At 37.2% G+C, this 26715-nt stretch overlaps 1 protein-coding gene across 1 annotated transcript in view; it reads right to left on the reverse strand.

Annotated features, from left to right (window-relative positions):
- Positions 1-671: 671 nt before the first annotated feature.
- The window catches only part of LOC127419983 (nuclear factor of activated T-cells, cytoplasmic 2-like), a 60858-nt gene continuing 34814 nt past the window's right edge, over positions 672-26715 (reverse strand). The window contains exons 9-10 of the mRNA XM_051661866.1: positions 24559-25275; positions 672-2570 (exon numbers count right to left, since the gene is read on the reverse strand). Of these exons, the coding sequence (XP_051517826.1) occupies positions 2515-2570; positions 24559-25275 (773 nt within the window). The 3' untranslated portion in view covers positions 672-2514. The remainder of the gene's footprint in view (positions 2571-24558; positions 25276-26715) is intronic.

The following is a 26715-nucleotide window of genomic DNA, read 5'->3' on the forward strand; positions in this document are numbered from 1 at the left end:
AGTGCATAAGTGAGCCATCTGTGATTCAGATTAAATCACAAACTGACTAATTGTTATCCCATTTAACCAATTCATGAAAAAGAATCGACTCACAAGAGTGATTCATTCGCGACTGAAATATTCCCAGACAGCACACGTACATCTCTAAAATGTCTGTTTTAGATCTTTTCATCTGAAAAGCATCACAATCTAATAACATCTGCTAAACATCTTAAAAAGATCAGATTTACAAACACTGTAAATCATAAACATCTCAAAGACATCAGCTGAATGTCTTACTGACATCCGAGACGTAAAAAATACATCCTCCAGATGTAAACACACACATCATATAGACGCATGGGTGATGTACGGGTGCAACCAGGGTTGTCTGTAAAAATGCAGTGTTGTAGTGTTTGCCTGGGGTTTATTTAGGAAAACCCCCTAGTATGAACAGCTAGTAGCCTAATGCATGTCTTTGCAAGTTATAATTTGAACATCACCCATCCTTGAAAGGTTGAATTATTATTATTATTATTATTATTATTATTATTTTGTCTTTTTATTTGTATTTGAAAAATAAAATCCATGTTGAGAGGGGTCTTGCAAATGAGGGGGTTGCCAACAGTTAGAGAATAAAGCATAGCTTAAAAAAAAAAAAAAAAAACTCTCAAAAACAGAAATAATCTCTTTAAAGCTTTTAGTTTTATTGCTCATGTCTTCAGCTATTAGGTCCACTTTATATGACAAACAACATGGACATGTCTAGACATATTAGTGTAGACATGCTTAAAACATAAACATGACTATAATCATGATAAGCTAATGAAATAAAAATATAATTGGTCTCTCTTTTGGAATTGACAAATATCTTATATTATTATTAAAAATGTTAAATGCAATTTGTCTACAGGCAGCAAAAGATTTGGCAGTTCATATATTCCCAGAGGCTTGATTATAAGATATTAAATGGCAAGAGAACAACTGACTGATTTCATATAAATATTCTCTCTCTATTATGACTAATATCAGATTAATAAAAAATAAAAGAAACATTCTATACACTTTTAAGGCAATCTATTTACAGCAAAGAATAAAGGTTTACATTCCGAATATCGCTGTTTTGTTACATCCACTGAACACTGAAAGAGTGGCTGAATGGAAACATAAGCATCACTCTTTTTTACAATGTGTTCCAGAATAACAGAGATATTTTAGATAATACTTACAAATTATTAATTATTAATTTACACCACTCTTAATTACTCTTATTATATTCAAGTGGGCAGGAACAACTGCATTCTACACAAAGAAGTTAACTTTAAAGGTGATGCTTCTTTGATTATCAAATTAGTTACAATAAAAACCAACTTCTATATTTTGACAGTTTTACATATACACTAAAATATATGCATATCATAAAAGCAAAGCTCTTTTTGTACAAAAAAAAAAAAAAGATCTACAAGATGAAATAGGACTGTAATGCACCTAATCTAAGTTCATTTGTATGGGACAAAATAAAAACAAAAAAGTATTGTATATTGATTTGATTTGAAATGGGTAAGGCAAGAGTTCAGGACCTTAATGTAGTGAAAGGCTTGACACAAGAGTTATGTATTTCAATTCATTTTTGTCATGCTGGTTCTGTGTTCAGTTTTGGTAGTATAACAATATTGTAAGCAAAGGCACATATGATGACACCATGTCCAAAGGTTTCTATTTACATAAAAAATAAGAAAATATCACTTCATTGGCTTTTCTTAGCTGTATTTGCTCACGCTCTACATGGTAAAATTGCAAAAAAACAAAAATGAGCAAATATTTTACTGACAAGAAGTGTATACTCTGTTTTTAAGAAATCCCTTCAAGAACAGTGCTTTTAGCAATGTAAATATTAAATAAAAGACTTTTATTCTAAAATATAAATTTGTCTTTACAAAAACAACAATAGATGAACCTATTCTTAGAAAAAGATATCAAACATTAGCAGTGGTGTGGTCTTTTTATCCACCTTCCCTTTAGAAGTATGTGCAAACTGCTTGTTTTGGGGGGGAAATGACAGACAGCAATAATTTAGGTCTAAATTTAGTCTCAGATGATGAGGTTATTGCTCCAAATACTCTAATTGGAGTGAGTTCATTTATGTGTGTCAAAAGGCAATGGAACAAAAGAGCACAAGAAGGAAATAACTGACTTTACTCCACCTGTCCAATCCAAACTGTTTATGAAGTCTCTGAGAACTCTGACGTTTGAGATCAACATTGGATGGGTTTCAAAAGTCAAATAATAGTTGAGAAATTCAATACCATTTACACATTAACACATTGACTAAGATGGATGTTTGGTTAAATGTGGTCCATGATCCAGTTTGCTTCAGGAATCCAGAAGGCCATTACGCTGTACGGTGCTGAGATAAGACTTGATATCTCACCGAGTCAGAAGCATAGCTGCTCTTGTGTGTGACACTCTCGGTAATACACAGAGGCACAGCAGACACTCCAGAGGTCCTGCAAGCCTCCTGATTTGACCTTTCCTCTATGTTTGACCCCTCCCATGCACTCCTGTCAGATCCTTCCTTATGATCTCATTCACTGCAGAAAAGATGAAATAGAAAAAGATGCTAAGAAAATGACAGACACTTGACGTCTTCTGAACTGTACTGATTCAGAACCAAGAGACACACACAAACACACACATATATACAGTATATTCATTTATATAAATTATAATTTGCGTTATTTATATATACATTATATGTATTATTTATAAAGTATATAATTAATATAAATTCGAAAAAATATAAATTTATAAATGTAGACTAAATATTAATGTATACATTTATACATAAATTATCATTTACATAGATTATATAAATTAAATAACATGCAAATAAGAAAAAATAAAAACACATTTAACAATATTATAATTTTGTATAAAAAATTATATGTATTATATGACATGCAAATAAGAAATAGTAAAACAAATTTAATAATATTATAATATTGTATAATAAATAAAATAATCAATAATATATTAGTATAATATTAGTCAACAGACAACATGAAAAGAAATGTAATATCAATTATAATAAATTATATATATATATATATATATATATATATATATATATATATATATATATATATATATATACATTTGTGCTCAAAAGTTTGCATACCTTTGGAGAATTGGTAATATATGTACCATTTTTAAAGAAAACATGAGTGAGCAGGCAAAACACATTTCTTTTATTTCTTATGGGATTCATATTCAACTGTAGGTTATAACAGAATGGCACAATCATAAAACAAAACATGGCAACAAAGAAAAAAATGAAATGACCCCTGTTCAAAAGTCTGCATACCCTTAGTTCTTAATACTGTGTATTGCCCCTTTTAGCATCAATGACAGCGTGCAGTCTTTTGTAATAGTTGTCTATGAGGCCCCAAATTCTTGCAGGTGGTATAGCTGCCCATTCATCTTGGCAAAATGCCTCCAGGTCATGCAAAGTCTTTAGTCGTCTTGCATGAACCGCACGTTTGAGATCTCCCCAGAGTGGCTCGATGATATTAAGGTCAGGAGACTGTGATGGCCACTCCAGAACCTTCACCTTTTTCTGCTGTAACCACTGGAGGGTCAACTTGGCCTTGTGCTTAGGGTCATTGTCCTGCTGGAAAGTCCAAGAGCGTCCCATGCACAGCTTTCGTGCAGAAGAATGCAAATTGTCTGCCAGTATTTCCTGATAACATGCTGCATTCATCTTGCCTTCAATTTTCACAAGATTCCCCGTGCCTTTAGAGCTCACACACCCCCAAAACATCAGTGAGCCACCAACATGCTTCACAGTGGGGATGGTATTCTTTTCACTATAGGCCTTGTTGACCCCTCTCCAAACATAGCTCTTATGGCTGTGACCATGAAGCTCTATTTTGGTCTCGTCACTCCAAATTACAGTGTGCCAGAAGCTGGGAGGTGTGTCAAGGTGTTGTCGGGCATACTATAACCAGGCTTTTTTTGTGGCATTGGCGCAGTAAAGGCTTCTTTCTGGCAACCCGACCATGCAGCTCATTTTTGTTCAAGTATCGTCGTATTGTGCTCCTTGAAACAACCACACCGTCTTTTTTCAGAGCAGCCTGTATTTATCCTGAGGTTACCTGTGGGTTTTTCTTTGTATCCTGAACAATTCTTCTGGCAGTTGTGGCTGAAATCTTTCTTGGTCTACCTGACCTTGGCTTGGTAACAAGAGATCCGCGAATTTTCCACTTCTTAATAAGTGATTGAACAGTACTGACTGGCATTTGTTTATACACATTATTTAATTATAAATTATATAAGCTATTAATTATAACAGATTTTAAATGTATTATATTAATGTTGTCTAATGACAAATATTATACTAATATATTACTGATAATATATTTATAATTTATTATTAAATTAGTTTTTATTTTTCCTTATTTGCTTGCCATTTAGGATTAAAAAGTATCTGCTTAATTAATTAATGTAAATGTATAATCAAAAATAAGTATCCCATATTAAAATGTCAAGTGAAGCTGCATTGACACGAAGCGTACATTAGGGGGAAGGAAATCATTTTACATTGACAGAGAAACAGACTCAGTGAAGCTCTTGCATTGGCCATCACTTCCTGTTGTTTTAACTCTTTTTACAGGGGGGCATAAATGGAAACTTTTACTGCCTCTTCATTCTAAGAATAGCAGCGGGGCGTGTGGGGATCTTAACACAACAAAATCACAATACCACACAAACTCTAGTCTAGCCACAACTCAGATGTGAACATCAAAGGTAAACTCAAATCATTTAAATGTGGGAAAACACCTGCAATGCTATATTCGAAATAATGTTTAATTATTGAGATTGAGCTAAGTGTACATCGAAACGATAATGAATTTGCTGGTTCTATTGTGACCCCATATAGTGTGATAACATACCCTGCTATAAGGTTAACATGTGTTCAATGAACTATATCTTTATTTTTGAAAAAAAAAAAAAAAAAAAAAAAAATATATATATATATATATATATATATTCAAAAACTTTTCAAAAGACTTTGCAGGATTTTACTTTAAAAAATAAACCTACACTGAGAAATACCCAATGGCGTAAAAAATGTGACAACTAGCCCCAGTTTCCTGCTATATATTTTTACAAGAGGAAAGATTTAAGTCACAGTGGCCTGCAAAATATGTACTTTGAAATTAAATAAGGACTAAACATAGTTTGTTCCCCCCATTTAATGTAAATACATAAGAGCATCAGTATTCAATTTAAATAGTTCTCAGGGAAAGTAAAAATTCCCCAAAATAATACTAAAGTACAGTATTGAAGTACAATTGCTTAAGTACTTTAAACCTCACTGAACTGGAAGCCATCTTTATACAGGCTGTGCAAAGTGTTAAAAACTCCACAGTATGAAATATGGTCTGACCTGATAGGCCACATCCTTAGAGCCTCAGTGCCACTCAATTATCAGCATGAGACTCCCCGGCGTTAAACCCAGAGAACAAGCCAGTGCTTCCACACAATACACTGTGTCGTAGTTTTTGTTATGACTGCCGTTCCGGAATAAAAGGGTGCAAATTCTCTAAAGCGCTTAAAAAAATAAACTATGTTACCATGGTGGCAGTGTAATGTTTTTGACTTGGGACTGACTGAATTATTGATGGTCAGTCTGAATATTTTGTAAGAATTCACCTTTTAAAGTGCCTGATGAGTAAAACCCAATAACCCAACCTGCATCAGACAGTTAACTATGAATATATGCAATATTTTATAGTCGCGAACATGACACCAACAGCATGAAATGGTTCTTTGTAGGGTGCAAATTCATGGCAATGTCAAATGGTAAAAATATGCATATGCATAAGAAAACATCAGTGCTAATTTAACCAACGAGGAATTCGATAAACCAAACTGAAAGCTTTTAATAAACTGTGTTTGTTGTGGTAAGAGCTTGCTTTAAACAAAAGGGAACTCAACGTTCAACTGATTTCCCTATTTGAAGCTTTTATAAAGAAAAAAAAAGAAAAAATGGTACAGATATGAACATCCAAGCTGAGAAAAAACACAAACTATGTCGTATAGCCTGAAATTGTGGTTTATTAATAATTTTCATCAATGAATAGCTCAGTTAAACTTTGAAATCTGTACTGCTAATATCTATATATATATATATATATATATATATATATATATATATATATATATATATATACACACACACACACACACACACACACACACACACTATAGCCAAAAATATTCACACCCTTGGCAAATATAAGCAAAGAAGACTGTGAAAAAAAATCTGTATTTTTTATCCTTCTGATCTTTCATTCAAAAAAATCACACATTTCTAACATTTAATTGAAGTAAAACAATTGAAACGTGAAATATCTCATTATTAAATAAATATTTTTCTCCACAACGCATTGGCCATAATTATTGGCACCCTTTTATTCAATACTTTTTGCAACCTCCCTTTGCCAAGATACCAGCTCTGAGTCTTCTCTTATAATGCCTAATTGAGGTTGAAAAACACCTGGCAAGGGATCTGAGACCATTCCTCCGTACAGAATCTCCAGATCCTTCAAATTCAGAGGTCCATGTTGGTGGACTCTCCTCTTCAGTTCACCCCACAAATTTTCGATGGGGTCAGGGGACTGGGATGGCCATGGTAGAACCTTGATTTTTTGGTCAGTGAACCATTTTTGTGTTGATTTTGGTGTTTGTTTTGGATCATTGTCCTGCTGGAAGATCCAACAGGGCCCATTGTAAGCTTTCTGGCAGAGGCAGTCAGGTTTTGTTTTTTTATCTGTTGGTATTTGATAGCGTCTGTGATGCCATGTATCCAAACATGATGTCCAGGACCTCTGGCATAAAAACAGCCCCACAACATTAAAGGACCAGCACCACATTTAACCGTGGGCATTGGGTACTTCTTCATCTCTGTGTGTGCCAAACCCATCTCTGGTGTTTGCTGCCAAAAGGCTCTTTTTTTGTTTCATCTGACCATAAAACCTGGTCCCGTTTGAAGTTCCAGTAGAGTCTGGCAAACTGAAGACGCTTGAGTTTGTTGCTGGATGAGAGCAGAGGTTTTTTTTCTTGATACCCTCCCTAACAACTTGTGGTGATGTAGGTGATGTCTGATATATTTTTTGAGACTTTCTGACCCCAAGACCCAACTAATTTCTGTAATTCTCCAGCTGTGATCCTTGGAAATTCTTTGGCCACTTGAACCATCCTCCTCACTGTGCGTGGAGACAATATAGACATACGTCCTTTTCCAGGCCAATTCTTAACATCTCCAGTTGATTGGAACTTGTTAATTATTGCCTTGATGGTGTAAATGGGTATTTTTAATGCTTTAGCTCTTTTCGTATAGTCACTTCCCATTTTGTGAAGCTCACCAACCTTTTACTGCACATCAGAACTTTATTCTTTAGTCTAACCCACTGTGATTGATGATTAAGGGAATTTGGCCTGTGTGTTACCTCATATTTATACCCCTGTGAAACAGGAAGTCATGGCTGAACAATTTCATGTCCTTAGTCACCCAGGTGCACTTAAAAATGTAAAATATGAATGGGAATATACTTCAGATATATTTCACTCATAAGAATTTTTAGGGGTGCCAATAATTGTGGCCAATGTGTTTTGAAGGAAAAATATTTAATAATTAGATATTTCCCCTGTTTCAATTGTTTTACTCCAATTAATGGTTAGATTTTTGTGAATTTTTTGAATGAAAGATCAAAAGGATAAACAATGCAGATTTTTTTTTTCACAGCCTTCTTTGCTCATATTTACCAAGGGTGCCAATATTTTTGGCCACCACTGTATATATACAGCTCAGGAAAAAATTAAGAGACCACTGCAAAATTATCAGTTTCTCTGGATTTACTATTTATAGGTATGTGTTTGAGTAAAATGAACATTTTTGTTTTATTCTATAAAGTACTGACAACATTTCTCTCAAATTCCAAATAAAAATATTGTCATTTAGAGCATATATATATGCACAAAATAGGAAAATATTAAGAAATAAATCTATGGTTAACTAAATATAGTATATGTGTATAAACTAGATTTTAACATTTCATGAAAAAATGCCACTGCGACTTTGTAATCGTAGCTTCAGAAGCTACAAACTACTTGTAACTTGAAGTAGTTAAACTACAGTCAAGCTATTCTTTTGAAAAAGTAGTTAGCTACACTACAAGCTACTAACAAAAAGTCTCTAACTACATTGAAGCCATTTAAAGTAGAAAATATATTAGATATATAACAGATAATAATATCTGATGATATTATTTAATTATGCAATTAGTTCTGAGTGTAAAATTCAATAATATCACCAGATAAAAAAAAAAAAAAAAAAATTAGGTTCACATTTCTTTAAAATTAACCATGGTTTTACTACAGTATCCACAGTTAAACCATAGTATTTGTAGCTGATTAGGCTACTACAGTCATGGTAACTACAATACTACGAAATACATTGATCTTCCGTGTGCCACCAAAAAAGCGCTGACCTGACATGGTATGGACTCTACAAGACTCCTGAAGTTGTCCTGTGGTATCTGGCACCAAGACAATAGCAGCAGTTCCTCCAAGTCCTGTAAGTTGCAAGGTGGAGCCGCAGTGGATCAGACTTGTTGGTTCAGCACATCCCACAGATGCTCAATTGGATTGAGATCTGGGGAATTTGGAAGCCAGGACAATACCTTGAACTCTTCATCATGTTCCTCAAACCATTCCCGAACAATGTGCAGTGTGGCAAGGTGCATTATCTTGCTGAAAGAAGCCACTCCCATCTGGCAATACCTTTGCCATGAAGGGGTGTAACTGGTCTGCTACAATGTTTAGGTAGGTGGCATGTGTCAAATTGACGTCCACATGAATGGCTGGACCCAGGGTTTCCCAGCAGAACATTGCCCAGTGATTCACACTCCCTCCACCGGTTTGTCGTCTTCCCACAGTGCATCCTGGTGCCATCACTTCCCCAGGTAAACGGCGCACATGTACACGGCCGTCCGCTTGATGTAAAAGAAAGTGGGACTCATTGGACCAGACGACCTACTTCCACTTCTCCAAGGTCCATTTCTGACATTCACATGCCCATTGTAGGTGCTTTCGACAGTGGACAGGGATCATTATAGGCACTCTGACCGGTCTGTGGCTGCGCAGCCCCATATGCAGCAGTATGTTGTTACACATTCCTCCCATAAACATTATTAAAATTTTCTGTGACTTGCGCCACCGTAGACCTTCTCTCGGTTCATACCAGATGGGACAGCATTCGTTGCCCTCACATCGAACACCCTGGTTTGTGGTTTGTCCCTCCTCGGAACACTGCTGACTGGGAGCACCCCACAAGCCTTGCCGTTTCAGAGATGCTCTGACCCAGTCATCTGGCCATAACAATTTGACCCCTGTCAAAGTCACTCAGGTCTTTACTCCTGCCTATTTTTCCTGCATTCAACACATTGACTACGAGATCTTATTGTTTGCTTACCATCTAATCTACCCAGAACTTGACATGTGGCCTTGTTTGGAGATGATCAACATTATTTGCTTCACCTGTGAGTGGTCATAATGTTTTGGCTCATCATTCACTCATTTATGTGAACTAAAATTAATTGGAATACCCAAGGCTAAATATAAGGGAATCGTTTATTTTAACCAGTTCATTTACATGAAAAGGTCTGAAAAAAAGTATTCACTTAAATTATTAGTTTTTATCCCCAGCACAACATGGGAGAGAGAGGATGGTTCAGGTAAGCACGTTTGAATACTCCATTTGCTCCTGTGTTCACAACACGATGTGACAAATGTAGCGTTTTGTGATGCTAAAGCATCACTCATTGGAAAATGTAGCTCGTTACTGGAAAAGCTACTCTATTGTGAAAATAGCTGAGCTACTGATACGCTACTGAAAAATGTAGTTGATTTAGTAGTGTCGCAATTTTCAGTTATCCAACACTGAATCTGAGATCCCTCCATATCAGCAGCATTTTTCTGAAATACATATACAACAATTACAAAACCACTAATGCTTATCATCTTATTATAACTACAGGTAATTACTGTATTTTAAATTTGATTAGATTCCCTATATGTATCCTTAGCATAAACAATCAGATGTTTCATTCTAAACAGGGACTAAAAACAGTTCAAGGAATGAAAACGAAACCCAAAATTGAACAAAATGTTTGGCAGAACGTAACCAAAAATGGGAACAAAGTCCCTTTACATCGTTCTGGAGTGAAAACTTTATTTTTAAATGCTAGGAAATGGTTAATAACCGGTTAATTTCATTCCAAATTTTTTTTTCATGAAACCAAAGACCAAAGGGCTTATCCAGACACTATTAAGCAGAGACGGGCCACTTCTATTAAAATGAATGGGATAAATTGGAACGGCCATCGGTCCACGGATGTAGAAAGGAAGTCCCGCCTTACAGGTAAAGAGCCAATCACCTTTTAGATACAGACATCACCTGTCAATCAACTCGAGAACGCGCATGCACATTAGTTATACAAGCTGGGAAAATTGTGTTTTTTAGCATAATCTGATGTAAAGAAGCACATTTTATGATTCCAGTGTTGTAAGATTTTACTGCTGATTTGAAATATGTTCTTTGATCGTAATCTTGACCAACTGTTTTTTTAGATTTCTGTCTTTCGCCATTCAAGTAGATTCAGTAGTTCGTAGGTTAATGTAATCTTGTGTTGAAACAGTAAACATATTTGGCTTGCTGCCTGTATACTGGAGGGCTCGGAGAGCGAGACTCGACTCGAGTCCTGATTACCCCCCCAGACTTTACTTATTTAGATAATGAATCTAGAGAATAGGTGGAGATGGGGTGGAGGTGGGATGTCAGGAGAGTTGTCACAGGAAGCAGGTAAGCAGCGGCTTATATACTCCTTCTCGTGGGCTGTGATTTGTCAGATTAAAATTAACATGCTCCTCCCGAACCTCTGTTAATTAACTCCATTAGGAGCTGCTCTTGTATGCAACTTGTTTATATTGAAAAATAGCTGCTTAAGTTCATTCCAAAGATGGTTGTTAGTAGACCGACTTGCTAGAAAGATTCTGGTTTAACACAGTAAATCACTTCCTGTTGCCCGAAAAAATGTGTCTTCTCTTTTTTTAGTAGAATATAATAAGCATGTGTTTGATCCTGAAGGAAACCGCTGCATCACACATTTCTTTGCCGACTGCACGTTGTGGATGTAGCCTTCCGCGACATGCTGAAGACGACTATATAATTACTACATATACATGCACGTTAATCCAGAAACAAAGAAAAATATTAGAGGTAAAACGTACATTTCTCAATTGTTTCACAGTCTTCACTGAATTGTTGTAAGATACGATGCATTAATACAGATTTGATACTGCTAGGTTTTGACTGAGAAGCAGATATGTAATTAAAATGCAATTGTTAATTTTTTTATTTAGGCTTACTTTGAGATAATGTTCAATTTCATAAGTCTTATTACAGCTAAATTGTCAAGAGCAATGAGTGTGTGCTCCCTTCTGTTTTACTCCAATGTTGGTTAATATATCAATCTAAAGTTGACTCAGGACTTTATTTGCAGGACTCAATTTAAGAACATGGTCCCTGCATGCACACTTTGTGGGTAAAACAAGGTTTTAAAAAATTTTAATAATTCAGCCTGCGTAAGGTGATATTTAGTCCAAAGTCAAATTGGGGATGTATTGAATATTAAGAATACATATATTGGAAAGGCTATTGTATACTATGCTTGTTAAGTCTGCACCCAAGACTTTCACCCACTTTTCACCCAAGACTTTCACCCACTGTTGGACTTGTGTATATGGTTGTGTGACAATAAAGTGATTTGATTTGATTTATGATTTATTTTGGGTGAGGCAAACCACTTATTTTGAGCTTGTTTTGCAAGATTAGGTCTCTTGTTTCTCTTATGAGATCTGGCAACACCGCAACTGGCATAAGTGATTATGTGCAGTATTTAGCACAGAGTACTGCCATTTTAGAAAAGAACGTTATTAACCATTATTTTATTTCATTCTAACCGGTTGCCATTTGGAAAGGAAGCTGCAGAACGCCGAAACTGAAAAAAAAAAAAAAAAAAAGAAAAAAACAGTTTCTGCTCAGAACGAACCAAAATAAAAAACATTTTGTTTTTAGTCCCTGATTCTCAATGCATTATTCTGTAAAACTGAAATGAACACAAATAGTTTTTCATTTTCAGTAGAACCTATAACTGTGCAATCAGGAAAGCCATGCGGTTCTAATCATACAACACTAAGTATAGGAGCTCAGCTGTGTGGATGACATCTGTTTTTCCCTCTGAGACTAATGAAGAACAAAGGAGGGAGGAATAAACTGGTAGCAGCAGGATGCTGAGGTGTTTTATCAGCGAGTAAAACACTCAATATGAGGCCCTGAAGCTGTCGCAGACTGAAAATCTCCTCTTACACCAAACAGCTTAAAAGAACTTTAATCTCTTTCATTTCAGCTTTCAAAGGTTTTGAAACAGTCCTATCTCTAAGTATGAGCAATAATAATAGTGATCTTTGCTTTGGCAACCACCACAAAAGAAAAAAGTGGTAATTTGACAATAACACATAGACAGCCTGTCAATACACTGGACAGAAGGGCTACAGGGAAAGTAATGAAGGGTTGGCACGCACTGCCGGTTTAGAGGTGGTAAAGGAAGTGTACAGACTGGATGTATAATAGGTGAGTGTCTGGCTGGAGAGGCTTTGACCAATCAGAGTGCTTGTTTACAAACCAAAGGTGGACAGCAAGACAGAGCATGAAGCTGACTCAGTCTGCACCACCACTGTATATGTGAGTGTCTGTGTTAATCATTTACTTTTTTAATGCAAAAGTAGGGGTTGTGTTAGTCTATTTTAATTATAGGCTAATCCAAAACAAAACTGTCCCAAAAGTTAGCTAAATCTTACAAATCTTACAATCAGTCTCTGTAGACATTTGGGGACGTCCTTAATTGGAAGAATGACTCATAAATAAAGCAAATACTGTTATAAAAAGTTTTGTTTTAAGGGTAGGGACAGGTTGTGGGCTTAATATACACTGCCTGGCCAAAAAAAGAGTTGCTGTTTGGGTTTAAATAGGTAGATACATAAAAGCCTATGATTGGATCATTATTGCAGTGATTAATATGTTTCAGCTGGCAACAATTATTTTAACCCTAACTGATGCAGTGTGTAGCTCATTTCTAAAATAACCGTGTCACGTTACTGTGTTTCAGAAGGGGCAAATTACTGGCCTGCATCAAGCAAAGAAAACAACTAAGGAGATTGCTGAAATCACTGGAATTGGGTTAAGAACTGTCCAACAGATTATTAAAACCTGGAAGGATAGTGGTGAACCATCAGCTTCGTGGAAAGAAATTTGGTCGGAAAAAAATCTTGAATGATCGTGATCGGAGATCACTACAATGCTTGGTGAAGTCACATTGTAAAAAGCCATGAACGTAAGAGCATTTCCACACACACAATATGACGAAAACTTATAGGATTGGGACTAAACAGCTGTGTGGCCACAAGTAAGACACTTGTTAGTGAGGCTAATCGGAAAAAACAACTCCAATTTGCTTGGGAGCATAAAGACTGGACTATGGAGCAATGGAAAAAGGTAATGTGGTCTGATAAATCCAGATTTACCCTAATTAAAAGCGATGGATGCATCAGAGTAAGAAGGGAAGCGCATGAAGCGATGCACCCATCATGCATAGTGCCCACTGTACAAGCCTCTGGAGGCAGTGTTATGATCTGAGGTTGCATCAGTTGGTCAGGTCTAGGCTCAGCAACGTTATGCAGCAATAAAGTGAAGTCAGCTGACTACTTGAATGTACTGAATGGCCAGGTTATCCCATCAATGGATTTTTTCTTCCCTGACGGCATGGACATATTCCAGGACAACAATGCTAAGATTCATCGGGCTCAAAATTGTGAATGAGTGGTTCAGGGAGCATGAGGAATAATTTTCACCCATGAATTAGCCACCACAGAGTCTTGACCTTAACCTCATTGAAAGTCTTTGGGATGTGCTGGAGAAGACTTTACTGAGTGGTTCGACTCTCCCGTCATCAATACAAGATCTCTGCCAAAAATGTATGCAACTCTGGATGGAAATAAATGTTTTGATGTTGCATAAGGTTGTCGAAACAATGCCACGACGAATGTGCACCGTAATCAAAGCTAAAGGCAGTCCAACGAAATATTAGAGAATGCAACTTTTTATTTATTTTTTGATCAGGCTGTATATAATGAAGATGTGAAATTGGATATGCTGTATTCTCTTTGGGCATTGTGTATGCATTACTGTAATTGTGTGTACTTTACTTAGATATACTTGGGGACAAAATTGTCCCCAGAAGTTAGCTAAATCAAACAGAACCTTTCTAATGTCTCAAATGTGAAACATATTAATAAAGTAACTATTTATTCAAAAATTACTAAAAGTTTTCTTTTATGGTTTGAGGTCTGGTTAGTCTGTATTAAACCAAAAACAAAAGTGTACCAAAAAGTGCTTTAAATCTTACGAAACCTCCCTTTGTGGATATTTGGGAAGGTCCTCAATTGGAAAATTAATTAATAAATAAAGCAAATATTGTTTTTTATTATTCTAAAAATGAAACATTTTATTTTACTCGGCTCTCGGGAATACTCAATTCTGATTGGTTAATCGCAGCATCCAGCGATCTGATATTTCTGAATAATGGCCATACATCTGGGGATAAAGACATATTAGACCAGTCATCCGGGTATTGTGAGTCATCTTTCCTACTTATGGCTGCAATCTGCGATCTCTACAAGTAAGCTAATAAAGTCATTTCATCTTAAATCAATGTTTCATGTCTATTTTATTTATTTGGCAAGTATTTGAGTAATAAGCATGATAATGAGCAGTCAGACGGTTGTTCTCACAACATAAACACCAACAGAGTTCAATTAAGCTGTTTCTAGAGACTCAGTCTCTTTCTCCTCACATACTGTACTAACAAAATTTCAATTAAACCAATATTTAATGTCCATGTTTTTATGTATTAAGTAGCCGTGTAATAGGTTGGAAAATGTACAGTCAGCCGGTCATTATCGCAAAATAAACCCCTTTTTATTTATAGAAAAAATATTTTTTTACTATAAATCTCCACTTTTACTTTCAGAATGTTTAAGAAATGTCAAGGTGTGCAAAGAAAGTATGTGCACACGACCTACAGGTTTGTGTTTGTGGTGTGTGAGTACTGTATGTGTGTGTGGTGGGGTCCTGGCTGGCACTGACCGAATAATAAAGCAACAGTGTAAGCATTTGAGACAGACAGGAAGAGTCTAAACCGCAAGTCTGACTGCTTTGCCTTTTAAAGCAGAACTTACAGACCAGTTAGTCACAGCAAAACAAAAGTCAAACTCTAGAGATGTCCTTGCCATGAAACTCTAAAATCTCACTATCATGTTCAACTCTAATCTTTACAGATTATTTTAGTTTATTATGTAGTTTATTTTAAACTTTCAAAGAACAAGGCTGCGTCTCATCAGGACAGTTTTCACAGCCAAAAATCCAACGGTTTGGCGCAGACACAGTCCAATACTGGATGCAAGTGATCTGAAACTAATGTGCATGGCTTACGTGCTCTATCTAAATTATTCCTCCCGCTCTCTCCAGCTGGAAGAAATTCAACTCTATTGCCCGAGGCGTCCATTTCAGCCTGGGAAGCCGGTCTAAGCTGAGCCAGTTGTGCACTGGAAGATTGGTCCACTTCATGCCCTCAAAAATCCAGGCCAGTTTGGCTGTTTATCTCAAGGGCAACACTGGGTAGGGGCCAGAGAGGAGATGACCCAATTTCAAAGGTGGACAGTCGAGGAAGGAAGGTTGTGTGTTTAAAAAAAAGACTGCCCTGTATGAATTTCCATGTTAGTCCAGGGCAGTTAATGGTTGTTTGGTGCTGGTCTAACTGGTGAACCAGAATTGCCAACTTGACATTTCGAAGCTGGTTGAGCAAGGAAGTCTTGCTGGTTAAGCTTGTTCCAAAGCCTTTTAGAGACACCAGCCCACCCATGAAATGGCCTTGAATACCCGTATAACAGTTGGCAGTTATGAAAAATCTAGAAGCCAACATGTACTTGGCTTCCTTTCTAAAAGGTTTCTTGCAATTTTAGAAATGCAAAAGCTGCATGCTCAAAATGAAATGGATGATGGTACAGTTTCTTTACAGAGATCCAACCACAGAAACTCTGACAGCCCCTTCAAAAGCCACCATCGAAATTCTGAGCGAGATAAATGTAACTGCATGAGTCATATTTTAACTAGTTGTGTGTCAAGCTCTTAGAGGACATCAAACAATGAGATGTTTGTGGGTAGATTGTTACACCTTGACACCTCTGCACCGGGATTTTTTGCGGTCATCATCCTTCCTGTTCTCAGTGACCTGTACTTCGTCTGCACACTAACTGCTATTGGGTGGCTACAGACATAATTTCTGCAGAACTTCCAGCTAATGACATTATACTACTAATACACATTATATTCTATACATACAGTACACTATAATATACATCTCTAAGCAACCTTTTTGACTTCAAGACCTCCAACTCTCCAAGACAATATTCAAGGCCATGTAATGATGAGCTGCTTGTTTTCAAACTTTTTATTAACGGACACTAGATGTGTAAATAGATTAATATAGCTGCAAGCAGCGTTTAACGGGGTTAAAGCTGTTAAGGTCCTTTAAGTACACATGTAACAGATATTAAGTATTTATTAGACAGTCTGTTTGCAACTAAAACAATGGTTCTGATCGAGTGAACAGCCTAGGACTATTTCAAATAGCTTCTAAAAGTTGATTGGTCGATAACGGCCATGTTTTTCAAGATATGCGACTGTCCTCATTGAACTTGGTAACTTGGACAAAGACAATGCATGCAAAATTTCAAGTTGATCAGACCAGCGGTTCCATAGTTACAGCCATTTTTAGATTTGTAATTATTATAGCCCACCAAGAGGCAGAGATACACAATTTTTGTGTGTCCTCAGAATGACCCCATACATATGTGTACCAAATTTGGTGATAAAATATCATTCCGTTCAAGAGTTATAACCATTAAGTGAAAGTGGCCACGCCCACTACGTACCTTTTGGCGTACCATTTGACGATAAATCAAAAGATAAAAATTCCTTTGAAAAGTTTTCATATTGAGACTCTGCTGAATCTTTCTGCACTGGTTTGTTTCTGATCGAGCGAATGGCCAACGACTAGTTTGAAAAAGTAGTTTTGTTAAATAATCTCAAATATTTAACTAATGATATTATTCACACCAATGGATCTTGAGGCAAAGATGTTCAGAAAGAGGAGGTCTATCATATGATATGAATAACGTGTTTCTTTGTGAAAGACAGCCATATATACACATCGATTTACATGCATTTAAAATGCAATAGTGCCTCCCAGTGGCCATTTTTTTTCAAATTTTGCACAGACCTCTCAGGCCAAAATACAATGAGGCCTACCATGTTTGGTTTCGATACGCCTTTTTTAACCATGTCAAATAGCTGCTAAAAGCTGATTGTTCGATGGAGGCCAAGTTTTTCAAGATATGAGACTGTCCTCATAGAGCTTGATGGCACCTTGGACAAAGACACTGCATGCAAAATTTCTAGTCGATCGGACCAACATACATGTGTTTACCAAATTTGGTGATAAAATCTCATTCCGTTCAAGAGTTATAACCGTTTTAATAAAAGTGGCCATGCCCACTACGTACGTTTTGGTGTACCATTTGACGATAAATCAAAAGTTAAAAATTCCTTTGATAACTTTTCATATTGGGACTCTGCTGAATCTTTCTGCACTGGTTTGGTTCTGATCAGGCGAATGGCCTAGGACAAGTTTGTTTTGATTTTTTTTTTAAAACAATCCAAAATAGCGGGAAAATGAGGGGGCGGAGTCAAAATTGGCCGGAGCTTAAAAGATTCACCATGACGCAAGGAATTACTAGAAACATTTTTGTTTCTAGCCCTTAGGGTTCAAGAGTTATGGCCCAAAATGTGATTTTTTTCTCTCTCACTATAGCGCCACCTATGGGCCAATTCCATGTGTATGGCTAGCCAGCTGGAGTACTACCATCCCTGAAACCTTCAAGTCTCTAGGCCCTACAGTTTGGTCTGCATGATCAGTTTTAGGGCAGAAAAATAATAATAATAAAAATCCTGACAAAAACAATTGGGTTTCTAGCCCTTCGTGCTTGAACCCATAAAAATGATCACAACTGATATTTTGATTCCAAGTTTGAAGAACTGTAGGTTCTTCAATGGGTCAATGACATGACGCTCATTTTCAATTTCTAAGTTCAAAGTCATTTTATTATATTTGTTTCTGGGGCATAAAAGTCCAAAATGCCAAAATATTAAAAGCTGAAATTCTTGAAAAAATAACTGTTGGCATGACTATTGCAGACAGAATAGTATTTTATTAATATTTCTTAAAAACCAAGCAGTGGAACAATTTTGTTTTAAAATAAGATTTATATTTGAAAAACTCTTGTCAACCAAATCAAAGTCATGTGGGGTAACCAAGATAGGTGGCTATTTTGAAGTTAATAATATCAGATATTTTGACACTTTTATGAAAAGGCACATTTTGTTTAGATCATATAGTGTAACCCTGAGATAAAAGTCTTGATTTTCTTGACCCAAAAATGTATTATATTTGTAATATATATATATATATATATATATATATATATATATATATATATATATATATATATATATATATATATATATATATATATATATATCACACACACACACCAAACAAATGTTGCTGTTTGGATTTAAATAAGCAAACAGAGCCTATGATTGGATCATTATTGCAGTGATTAATATGTTTCAGCTGGCAACAATTCTTTTAACCCTAACTGATGCAGTGTGTAGCTTCTCATTTCTTAAACAACCATGTCGGAAGACGTATCCCGTGGTCGTGGAAAAGATGTTACTGTGTTTCAGAAGGGGCAAATTACTGGCCTGCATCAAGCAAAGAAAACAACAAGGAGATTGCTGAAATCACTGGAATTGGGTTAAGAACTTTCCAAATCATTATTAAAACCTGGAAGGATAGTGGTGAACCGTCAGCTTCACGGAAGAAATTTGGTTGGAAAAAATCTTGAATGATCTTGATCGTATATCACTAAAACGCTTGGTGAAGTCACATCGTAATAAATCGACAGTAGAACTCACGGCTATGTTTAATATTGAAAGTAAGAGCATTCTCGATCTCGGCCAAAAATTAATGCAACTCTGGATGGAAGTAAATGTTGTGACGTTGCATAAGGTTGTCAAAACAATGCCACGATGAATGTGCACCCTAATCAAAGCTAAAGGCTGTCCAATGAATTATTAGACTTTGCGACTTTTTTTTTTTTTTGGCTAGGCAGTGTATGTTTAAAACATTTTTTTACATTATTGATTAAGTTGTGTACACTCATGTATTAAAGCTGTAAGGAACATAGTTTAATGCCTTTTACTTGATGGTTATACCACATGACATTTTAAGGACAATTAAATAAAAAAATTTGTAGAAAATGCAAGAAAATATTTTTCAAAAATGTATGAAACCAACATATTAACAAAGATTTCAACACACTTGACATGTGTTTTAAATTAGATTTTTAAAAGATTTCTCATTTTTATCACTTTGGATAAACTTATTTGGTTGATTTAACACCACAAGAAAATATTTTTGAATTAAAATAAGAAATATGTTTTTATATGATTTTTAGCTGTTTGTAGCATTATTATGAAGCTTAATTGTTATAATATAGCTGATTTAAATAGTCAGATAATTTAAATTTGAAATAACAAAAAGTAATCTTGCAGCCCCCTTGCGAGTTTGCTGAGGCCCCCTGGTTAAGAACCATCCTATATACATTACATTCAACTAATACACATTAGTATAGTATTTAATGATTCCAATCATACAAATAAAGGAATGGAACATAGAATAATATGAAAAAAATAACATTGCTTAAAGATCTCTACAGAATCAGGCACCATTATTCTAGTAGAAAGACCTAATCTAAGACACAAGATAATATATGTTTAAATCAATATATAGTGTTGCATTATGGCTTCCTGCCTATAAGTACTACAAGTAAGGTAACAAGCCATTAAGCAGACATTTTTACCCCAAATGCAGATACAGGTACAGTTAAGGTTGCCAATATTAGTCTTTTGGCCTAAAGACATTCCATACAGGACACCCATTGTCCCGAATTTGAGGGGTAACATGCTTGATTCTATAATACATACCACTTTTTGTACTATTGGAATCAGTAAACCTAAGAACCAATATGTAAACTGGCATCATGTAAACTATTTCTTATTTTAATTCAACAACTTTGAAGAGCACACAGTTTATGAAACTTCTGAAATGACAAAATCAATCGTGATTAATTACAACTATTTACACTCCTAGTTTCTGTTAATAAAATGTCTGAAAGCAAACAGCTCATTACATGGCTTTGAATGTTGTCTTGAAGAGTGGGAGGCCTTGGTGTCAAGAAGGTTGCTTGCATACATTCACAGGTGCATGCAGTGCATCAGAAATAGAATGGGGCGTCCATAACCCGTAAGTGTCCAACAACCTTCCGGATGCCAGCCATGGGTTTTATTTATGACACCACACTACACCAAAATTTCAATGAGCGCATTGTGTTTTGTGTGGTCACAGTTATTCTCCAAGGTAGCGTTTACATATCTCAGCATCTTGCTTTGAGGGGCCTTAATGAGGGAATTCTCTTGCACCATTATGAGCTTACCAGAGTGGTGTTAAACTCTAATGGGGCTAACAGAAATTCTTGGTTATTCAAAGGGGGTGCAAAAGAGATTCATTAGAGAGCTCCTAAAACAGCACCTTGTTACGAAAACATCAAAAGTTCTAGGTCCCGGTCATCCCATAGTAACTCTTTTAATGTGACTACAGTTGCAGTGTTGCTGTTTACAAAGGGAAACCCTATTACAGTATCCAAAAGAAATTCCGTCTTTGGCTTCTGATCCCATCGGCTTTAGTTTTTCCATGCAACATGGCCCTTTCCTTTTTCTGTGGACTCCCACCCAATCACTATCTTGTTCGGATCAGGCTGCCTTTCTGGAGAAGTACAGCAGCTGCAAATAGGAGCTCTACGCTCCAGATTGGCAAGAGTTTCGAAATGTGGGGGGAAAAAAAGCAAATCCTATCATAGATTCCCCCCACTGTATTGGGGGGCATGGGGCCAAGGGGAAGCCCTGGCCAAGCATAACAAACAAAGAGGCTTTCCCCAGCTCTCCCAGGCAGTCAATTCCACAGTTTGACAATGGGTTGCCATGGCACTTATTTTGCGATTCATAACAGCATCAACATGTCCAAGAACTTTTGGAGCTGCTTCATTTTCCTGTTCTTTTTTTTTTATTCTCGTCAAAAGTTGAAAAAGTACCCATTTCTTTGTCAGATACAGGCGAAAGGAACCCCCCCCTTTATGCGACCCCTTGAACTCCCAGATTGCCTTACAGAAGTGACACTGGAATCTTGCATATTTTCTTGCTAGTATTCTGCCAAAATCGTGGTTTGTCCATTTTCAAAATTCATTACTTTGAAACTTGGAGACTTTGGTTTCTTGACCTAAACAGTGGGTGTGTTTGAAAGAAAATGTTTAGTCATGTCCATCACAGCTAATCAACTCCTGTTTCACTCTTTCCTTAGCAATGGAAAGAAGTCACACCAAAACCAAGGCATACAAAATAGTTATTTGATTCAACCTGCTTTATATAATATACATCCTTCCTAGTGTCAACTTTTAGTGTCGTTAAGGTCATACACTTGAGGCTGAAAGTGAATGAGAGAAAAATTAAAATGTCAAGAAGACAAGACAATGAGAAGCACAAGCACTCTTCCTGCAAGTGAACAAGTGAAGTTATATCGTTATTAGACAAAGAATGTGATGAATAACTGTTCACTACATTTCACGTATATGTACGGCAGCAGATTTCAAGGACATTTTTAAAATTACTTGTCAGTTCAACTAATGTTTTGACAGACACTTTTGAGCAACAGTAGCCAGGGCTATCAACTGGTCAGCCGGGGCCAACAGACTTGGACCTCGAGCTGCAAGACCAAAATCGATCTGCATTCCCACCATCGAGCCAATAGCTCACCAGCATTGCCCTAAAAGGAACACGGATTTGTACAGTGTTCCAGTGTACAATTTTTTATAATTGTTTCCCGAACCTGTACCATTGTGCACTCGATCCACAACTTGTTAAGTTTGGCGACAATATACTTAAACACATCTTCGTTCCACATTTTTATCAGCCCAGATCTTCAGAGGAGCTGTGATTTCATCTAGTGACCATTACTGATAATTTTCCATTCTCTGTTGATCTGTTGAGGTAAGCTGGTAGCTAGATATGAAAGATTGGGAAATGAGTATCTTGGTGCTGAAACCTCTGACCTGACTCAGCGAAACTCCGCCTTTGACATTGACCCTGCCTAAATCCCCAGTTGGCCTTCTTTGGCCCAAGTGTAATTGGCAGACCAAAGGCTATTGGCCGTTGGCCCCGAGGAAGCACAGAGCAGGCACAAATAAGCCCCAAGAGTGACAGTGGGAATGCAAATGGCCCTGGCACATACTAGCACACCCTCATTTGGCCCCACAGTGGAATCGTGGCTACTATGAACTGACATGGTATGCCAGAATAATTTTTTTACTTTTCCTAAACAGTATGTGTGAAACTTTTAAGAAGTGTTTACAATAAATTGCCTTTTTGTATCCTGATGTTCATGAATACGTACTAAAGGAAATCAGAAAAATGTCTGCCCATCAAAATCTACACCAATAGCTCCCAAACTGAAGGCTACATGCTACAGTGTTTTAATGCACGTTGTTAATATTTATATCAGGGCTGGGTTAAAAATATAGATCTTCCAATGCATCGCAATCTTTATTTGAACATCTCGATATCTATTTTTATATCCCAAGATTGATCTTTCCTTCTATGCGTCAACCCTCTACAATTCAAGTAAATCACTTGCATATGCAACTAAAAATGTGTGTGATTAGCCACTGGCTGGTAAAGTTTCAGATTTCACTCAACATGATTGAGTAGTATAGTGGCAAAGAAGCTCAGCATGAAGATTCTTTAACTGTGTGTTGAGAGTAAAAGTATGGTTTGACTCATTCCGTTTAATGTGTCCAAAGACAAGATCCATGCAACCCATTTGTCATTTAATACTGTCTCTTTTATACCGGTCCTATTCTTCACAGATAGTTGTTGATAAAAAATAAAAAATAAAAATAATTTAAAAAAATTATTCTGATCACACATAGCATGGATGCAGCAGAGAAGCCATGAACAGAATCAACAGAACATTTGCTAAATTTATTTCTCCCCTTTTCTCCCCAATTTGGAATGCCCAATTCCCAGTGTGCTCTAAGTCCTCTTGGTGGCATAGTGACTTGCCTCAATCCGGGTGGCGGAGGACGAATCTCAGTTGCCTCTGCATCTGAGACTGTCAGTCCTCGCATCTTATCATGTTGCTTGTTGAGCGCTTTACCGCAGAGACATAGCGCCTGTGGAGGCCCATACTATTGTCTGTGGCATCCAGGCACAACTCACCACGCACCCCACCGAGAGCGAGAACCACACATTATAGTGACCGCGAGGAGGTTACCCCATGTGACTCTACCCTCCCTAGCAACCGAGCCTATCTGGCTGCTTAGGAGACCTGGCTGGAGTCACTCAGCAGGCCCTGGATTCGAACTCGCGGCTTCAGGGGTGGTAGTCAGCGTCAATACTCACTGAGCTACCCAGGCCCCATTTGCAAAATGTATATTTACGTTATGTTCCTAGTTAGAAAGTCCCCTGTATTATTAATAGCATTAGCTAAAAGAGAGAAGTTCTTTCATGTGTAAGCAAAATTAACTTTATAACTGAAACATACCCATATTATTCAGAAATATCAAATCGAGACCTTGTGAATCGGAATCAAATCGGGAAATCTGTATCAGTACCCAGTACTTATTTATATTAATGTGGAACTTTGTAAATAAAGGTGTATGTTCTATAGCATATTTATTTATTTAATTGATTCAATCATTTTTTGCTCATACATTTTTCAGTAGCAGAGACATGGATTTTTGTCCCATGGAAACCAGGAAGTAATCACGTTAATCAATAATGAGCACGATTCGGAGGTTGCATTTTCCCTCTAAGATTACATTTTTCCTCAACTGACAGTTAGGTTTAGGGTTGAGGTTTGGGCATATGGTTATTGAAATATGCGTTGCTGTTGACTGAATTACATCATTTACAATTAAACGCTTTACAACTTACTTTCGGCGCCACTCTGTGGACATTTCACCCAGAAACACTTCCAATTTCGGCCACTGGGGGCAGTTGTTCAAATTTTGGTAAGCACAGATCAATTTGAGCTGAAGAACTTTTGACTTACTGTCACCGAATTCAATGTAAGATTAGTCTGGAAACAAAGCTCTTTCACTCACCATCGTCAAGATACGCCTGATCCAAGTTCTCCTGCTTGACCGTGACACGTCCAGGAGTGCTGGTTCTCTGTTCTTCAGCGGAGGAACATCTCTGGGGCTCTACCTGCACTGGTGGTGACCTGTCTTTGGCCACTCTTTGGACAAAGGGCTGCTGTTGGATGACAGTGGGGTAATTTTGAGGATGCTGGGGTGCCTGTGCTGGGGCAGGAGAGTGGTTTGCCCCTGCGGCTTGAGCTCCATGCTGGTTATAGCCCTCGCAATAAATGATGTGCTGATGTTCTGGAGGTGGTGGAGCAGGCGGGTCTCCAACTCTGGGTACATGGTGGTTGGTTGGAGAGAACTGGATGATTGAGGGATGCTGGCCACCCAGGTGAGAAGATTGGGCTGGAGAACCTGTGTGGACCAGAACTGACCGATGAGAATCTGGCATCATAGAGGCTCCCGTCTGAGAGTAAATAGAGGGGCTTGCCGCCAAGCTCTTTCCCGGACGGGAGTAGATTATGGCCGGGCTCTGCTGCTGAAATTGGTGGTTTGGAGAGGAGATCCCCAGGCGGGGCTGCTGGCAGGGGACAAGGCCAGGCACCAGGCCACTGTCCGGGTTGATGACTCCACGGGGGTTATAGTAGGACTGAGGAGATGTCCCGAGCATCTGTGACATGGAATAACCCATACGCCCCGGTTCATAGTCATCCACTGGCTCTGTCTTAATAGCCGGAACTGAGGAGGTAAAATGAGAGAATGACTATAATAGGGAATTGCATTAATCAGTTCCAAAAAAGACCTTAATATCCATATAATTGGAAACATTCTCCTTACTAAATTGAAATAAAAAAGTTCAATGCATTATGTAGAAAAACTTTAAAAGGAATAATCAAGGTTCAATACATGTTAAGCCCAATCGACAGCATTAGTGACATAATGTTGATTACAACAAAATATTTTGTTTTCTTTAAAAAAAAAAAAAAAGCAAATATTGAGATTACAGTGAGGTGCTTACAATAGAACTGAATGGAGACAGTTTTTGTTTAAAGGCAGAAATGTGAAGCTTATAATTTTATAAAAGCACATTCATTCTTCTGCTTGTGTATTATTTGGGCTGTAAAGTTGTTAAAAATTGCAGTTTTTATGGTCTTTTCAGGGTTTACGCCGTTGCGTAACAAGTTGTAAAATTGGATATAAATTTACACAGAAAAGATTAGTAAGCGATTTCATCACACTAAAATCATGTTTACACGCGTATTGTTTACGTGTTGTGGCTATACTTTTGAAACAGTGAGTATTTCAATGTTTACAGATTGGCCCCATTACAACCTTGTCTCACAGAATGAATGTTAGTATAACCACATTTTTGCAAACTGAGATTTACGTGTGTGACAGAGGTCTCCGTCACCGGCTGGGACCGCACTAACAATCCCGGCCCCATCTAGTTATCTACATGTCATCTCCTCACACACTTACAGTTGTTTAGCCTTTCCACTTGGGACTGTGCTACTGCTCTATTTCCATACACGCATACACTCACGCTATACATCGCTTTTCCCCGCTAATTTGCCATCCCAATAACCACACACACACACCAGATAAGTGAATCACAAAATCTTTATTTACTCATCTGTATATTTGTTAATCTATGTCTTTGTGCTGTGGATTGTCCGTCTTGTAGCGTCTTCCGGGTTCAGTCCGCCGAGGGTACGCCAAGCGCGAGGGGCTAAACGCAGGCAGTGCTTCACGAGTCCTTAAATCAGAGTTTTCCACGCCACGCCTGCAAGATGTCTCTGGCGGCTGGACTGTCCTATGTGTTTATGTGTCTGGGGGAAAAGGGGAACATTCCTGTTGTTAATTTATGGAGAATAACAAAAGAAAATGTGGAAAATATGGACATTCATAATGTATTTATGTTTATTGTATTATATATGTATATGTATATATTGATGTTTACTTACCTTTTTTGTAGAAGATTGATCTGCTGATACTTACCTAATACTTACCATACAATGGTTTGTCCCCAGTGGACGGAGCCTCCGCTTTATAAGTGCAGCTCTCTTTTGAGAGGAGCAAGATGTGCAAGAGTGGTGCCATTTTTCCAGGTAGTGTGTTTGTGTTCTTTTGTGTAGAAGGAAATCCAGCCAAGAGCTGTGTATATATTTTTGTGCACTT

This window comes from Myxocyprinus asiaticus, chromosome 29 (assembly GCF_019703515.2).
Source record: "Myxocyprinus asiaticus isolate MX2 ecotype Aquarium Trade chromosome 29, UBuf_Myxa_2, whole genome shotgun sequence".
Classification (NCBI taxonomy): domain Eukaryota; kingdom Metazoa; phylum Chordata; class Actinopteri; order Cypriniformes; family Catostomidae; genus Myxocyprinus; species Myxocyprinus asiaticus.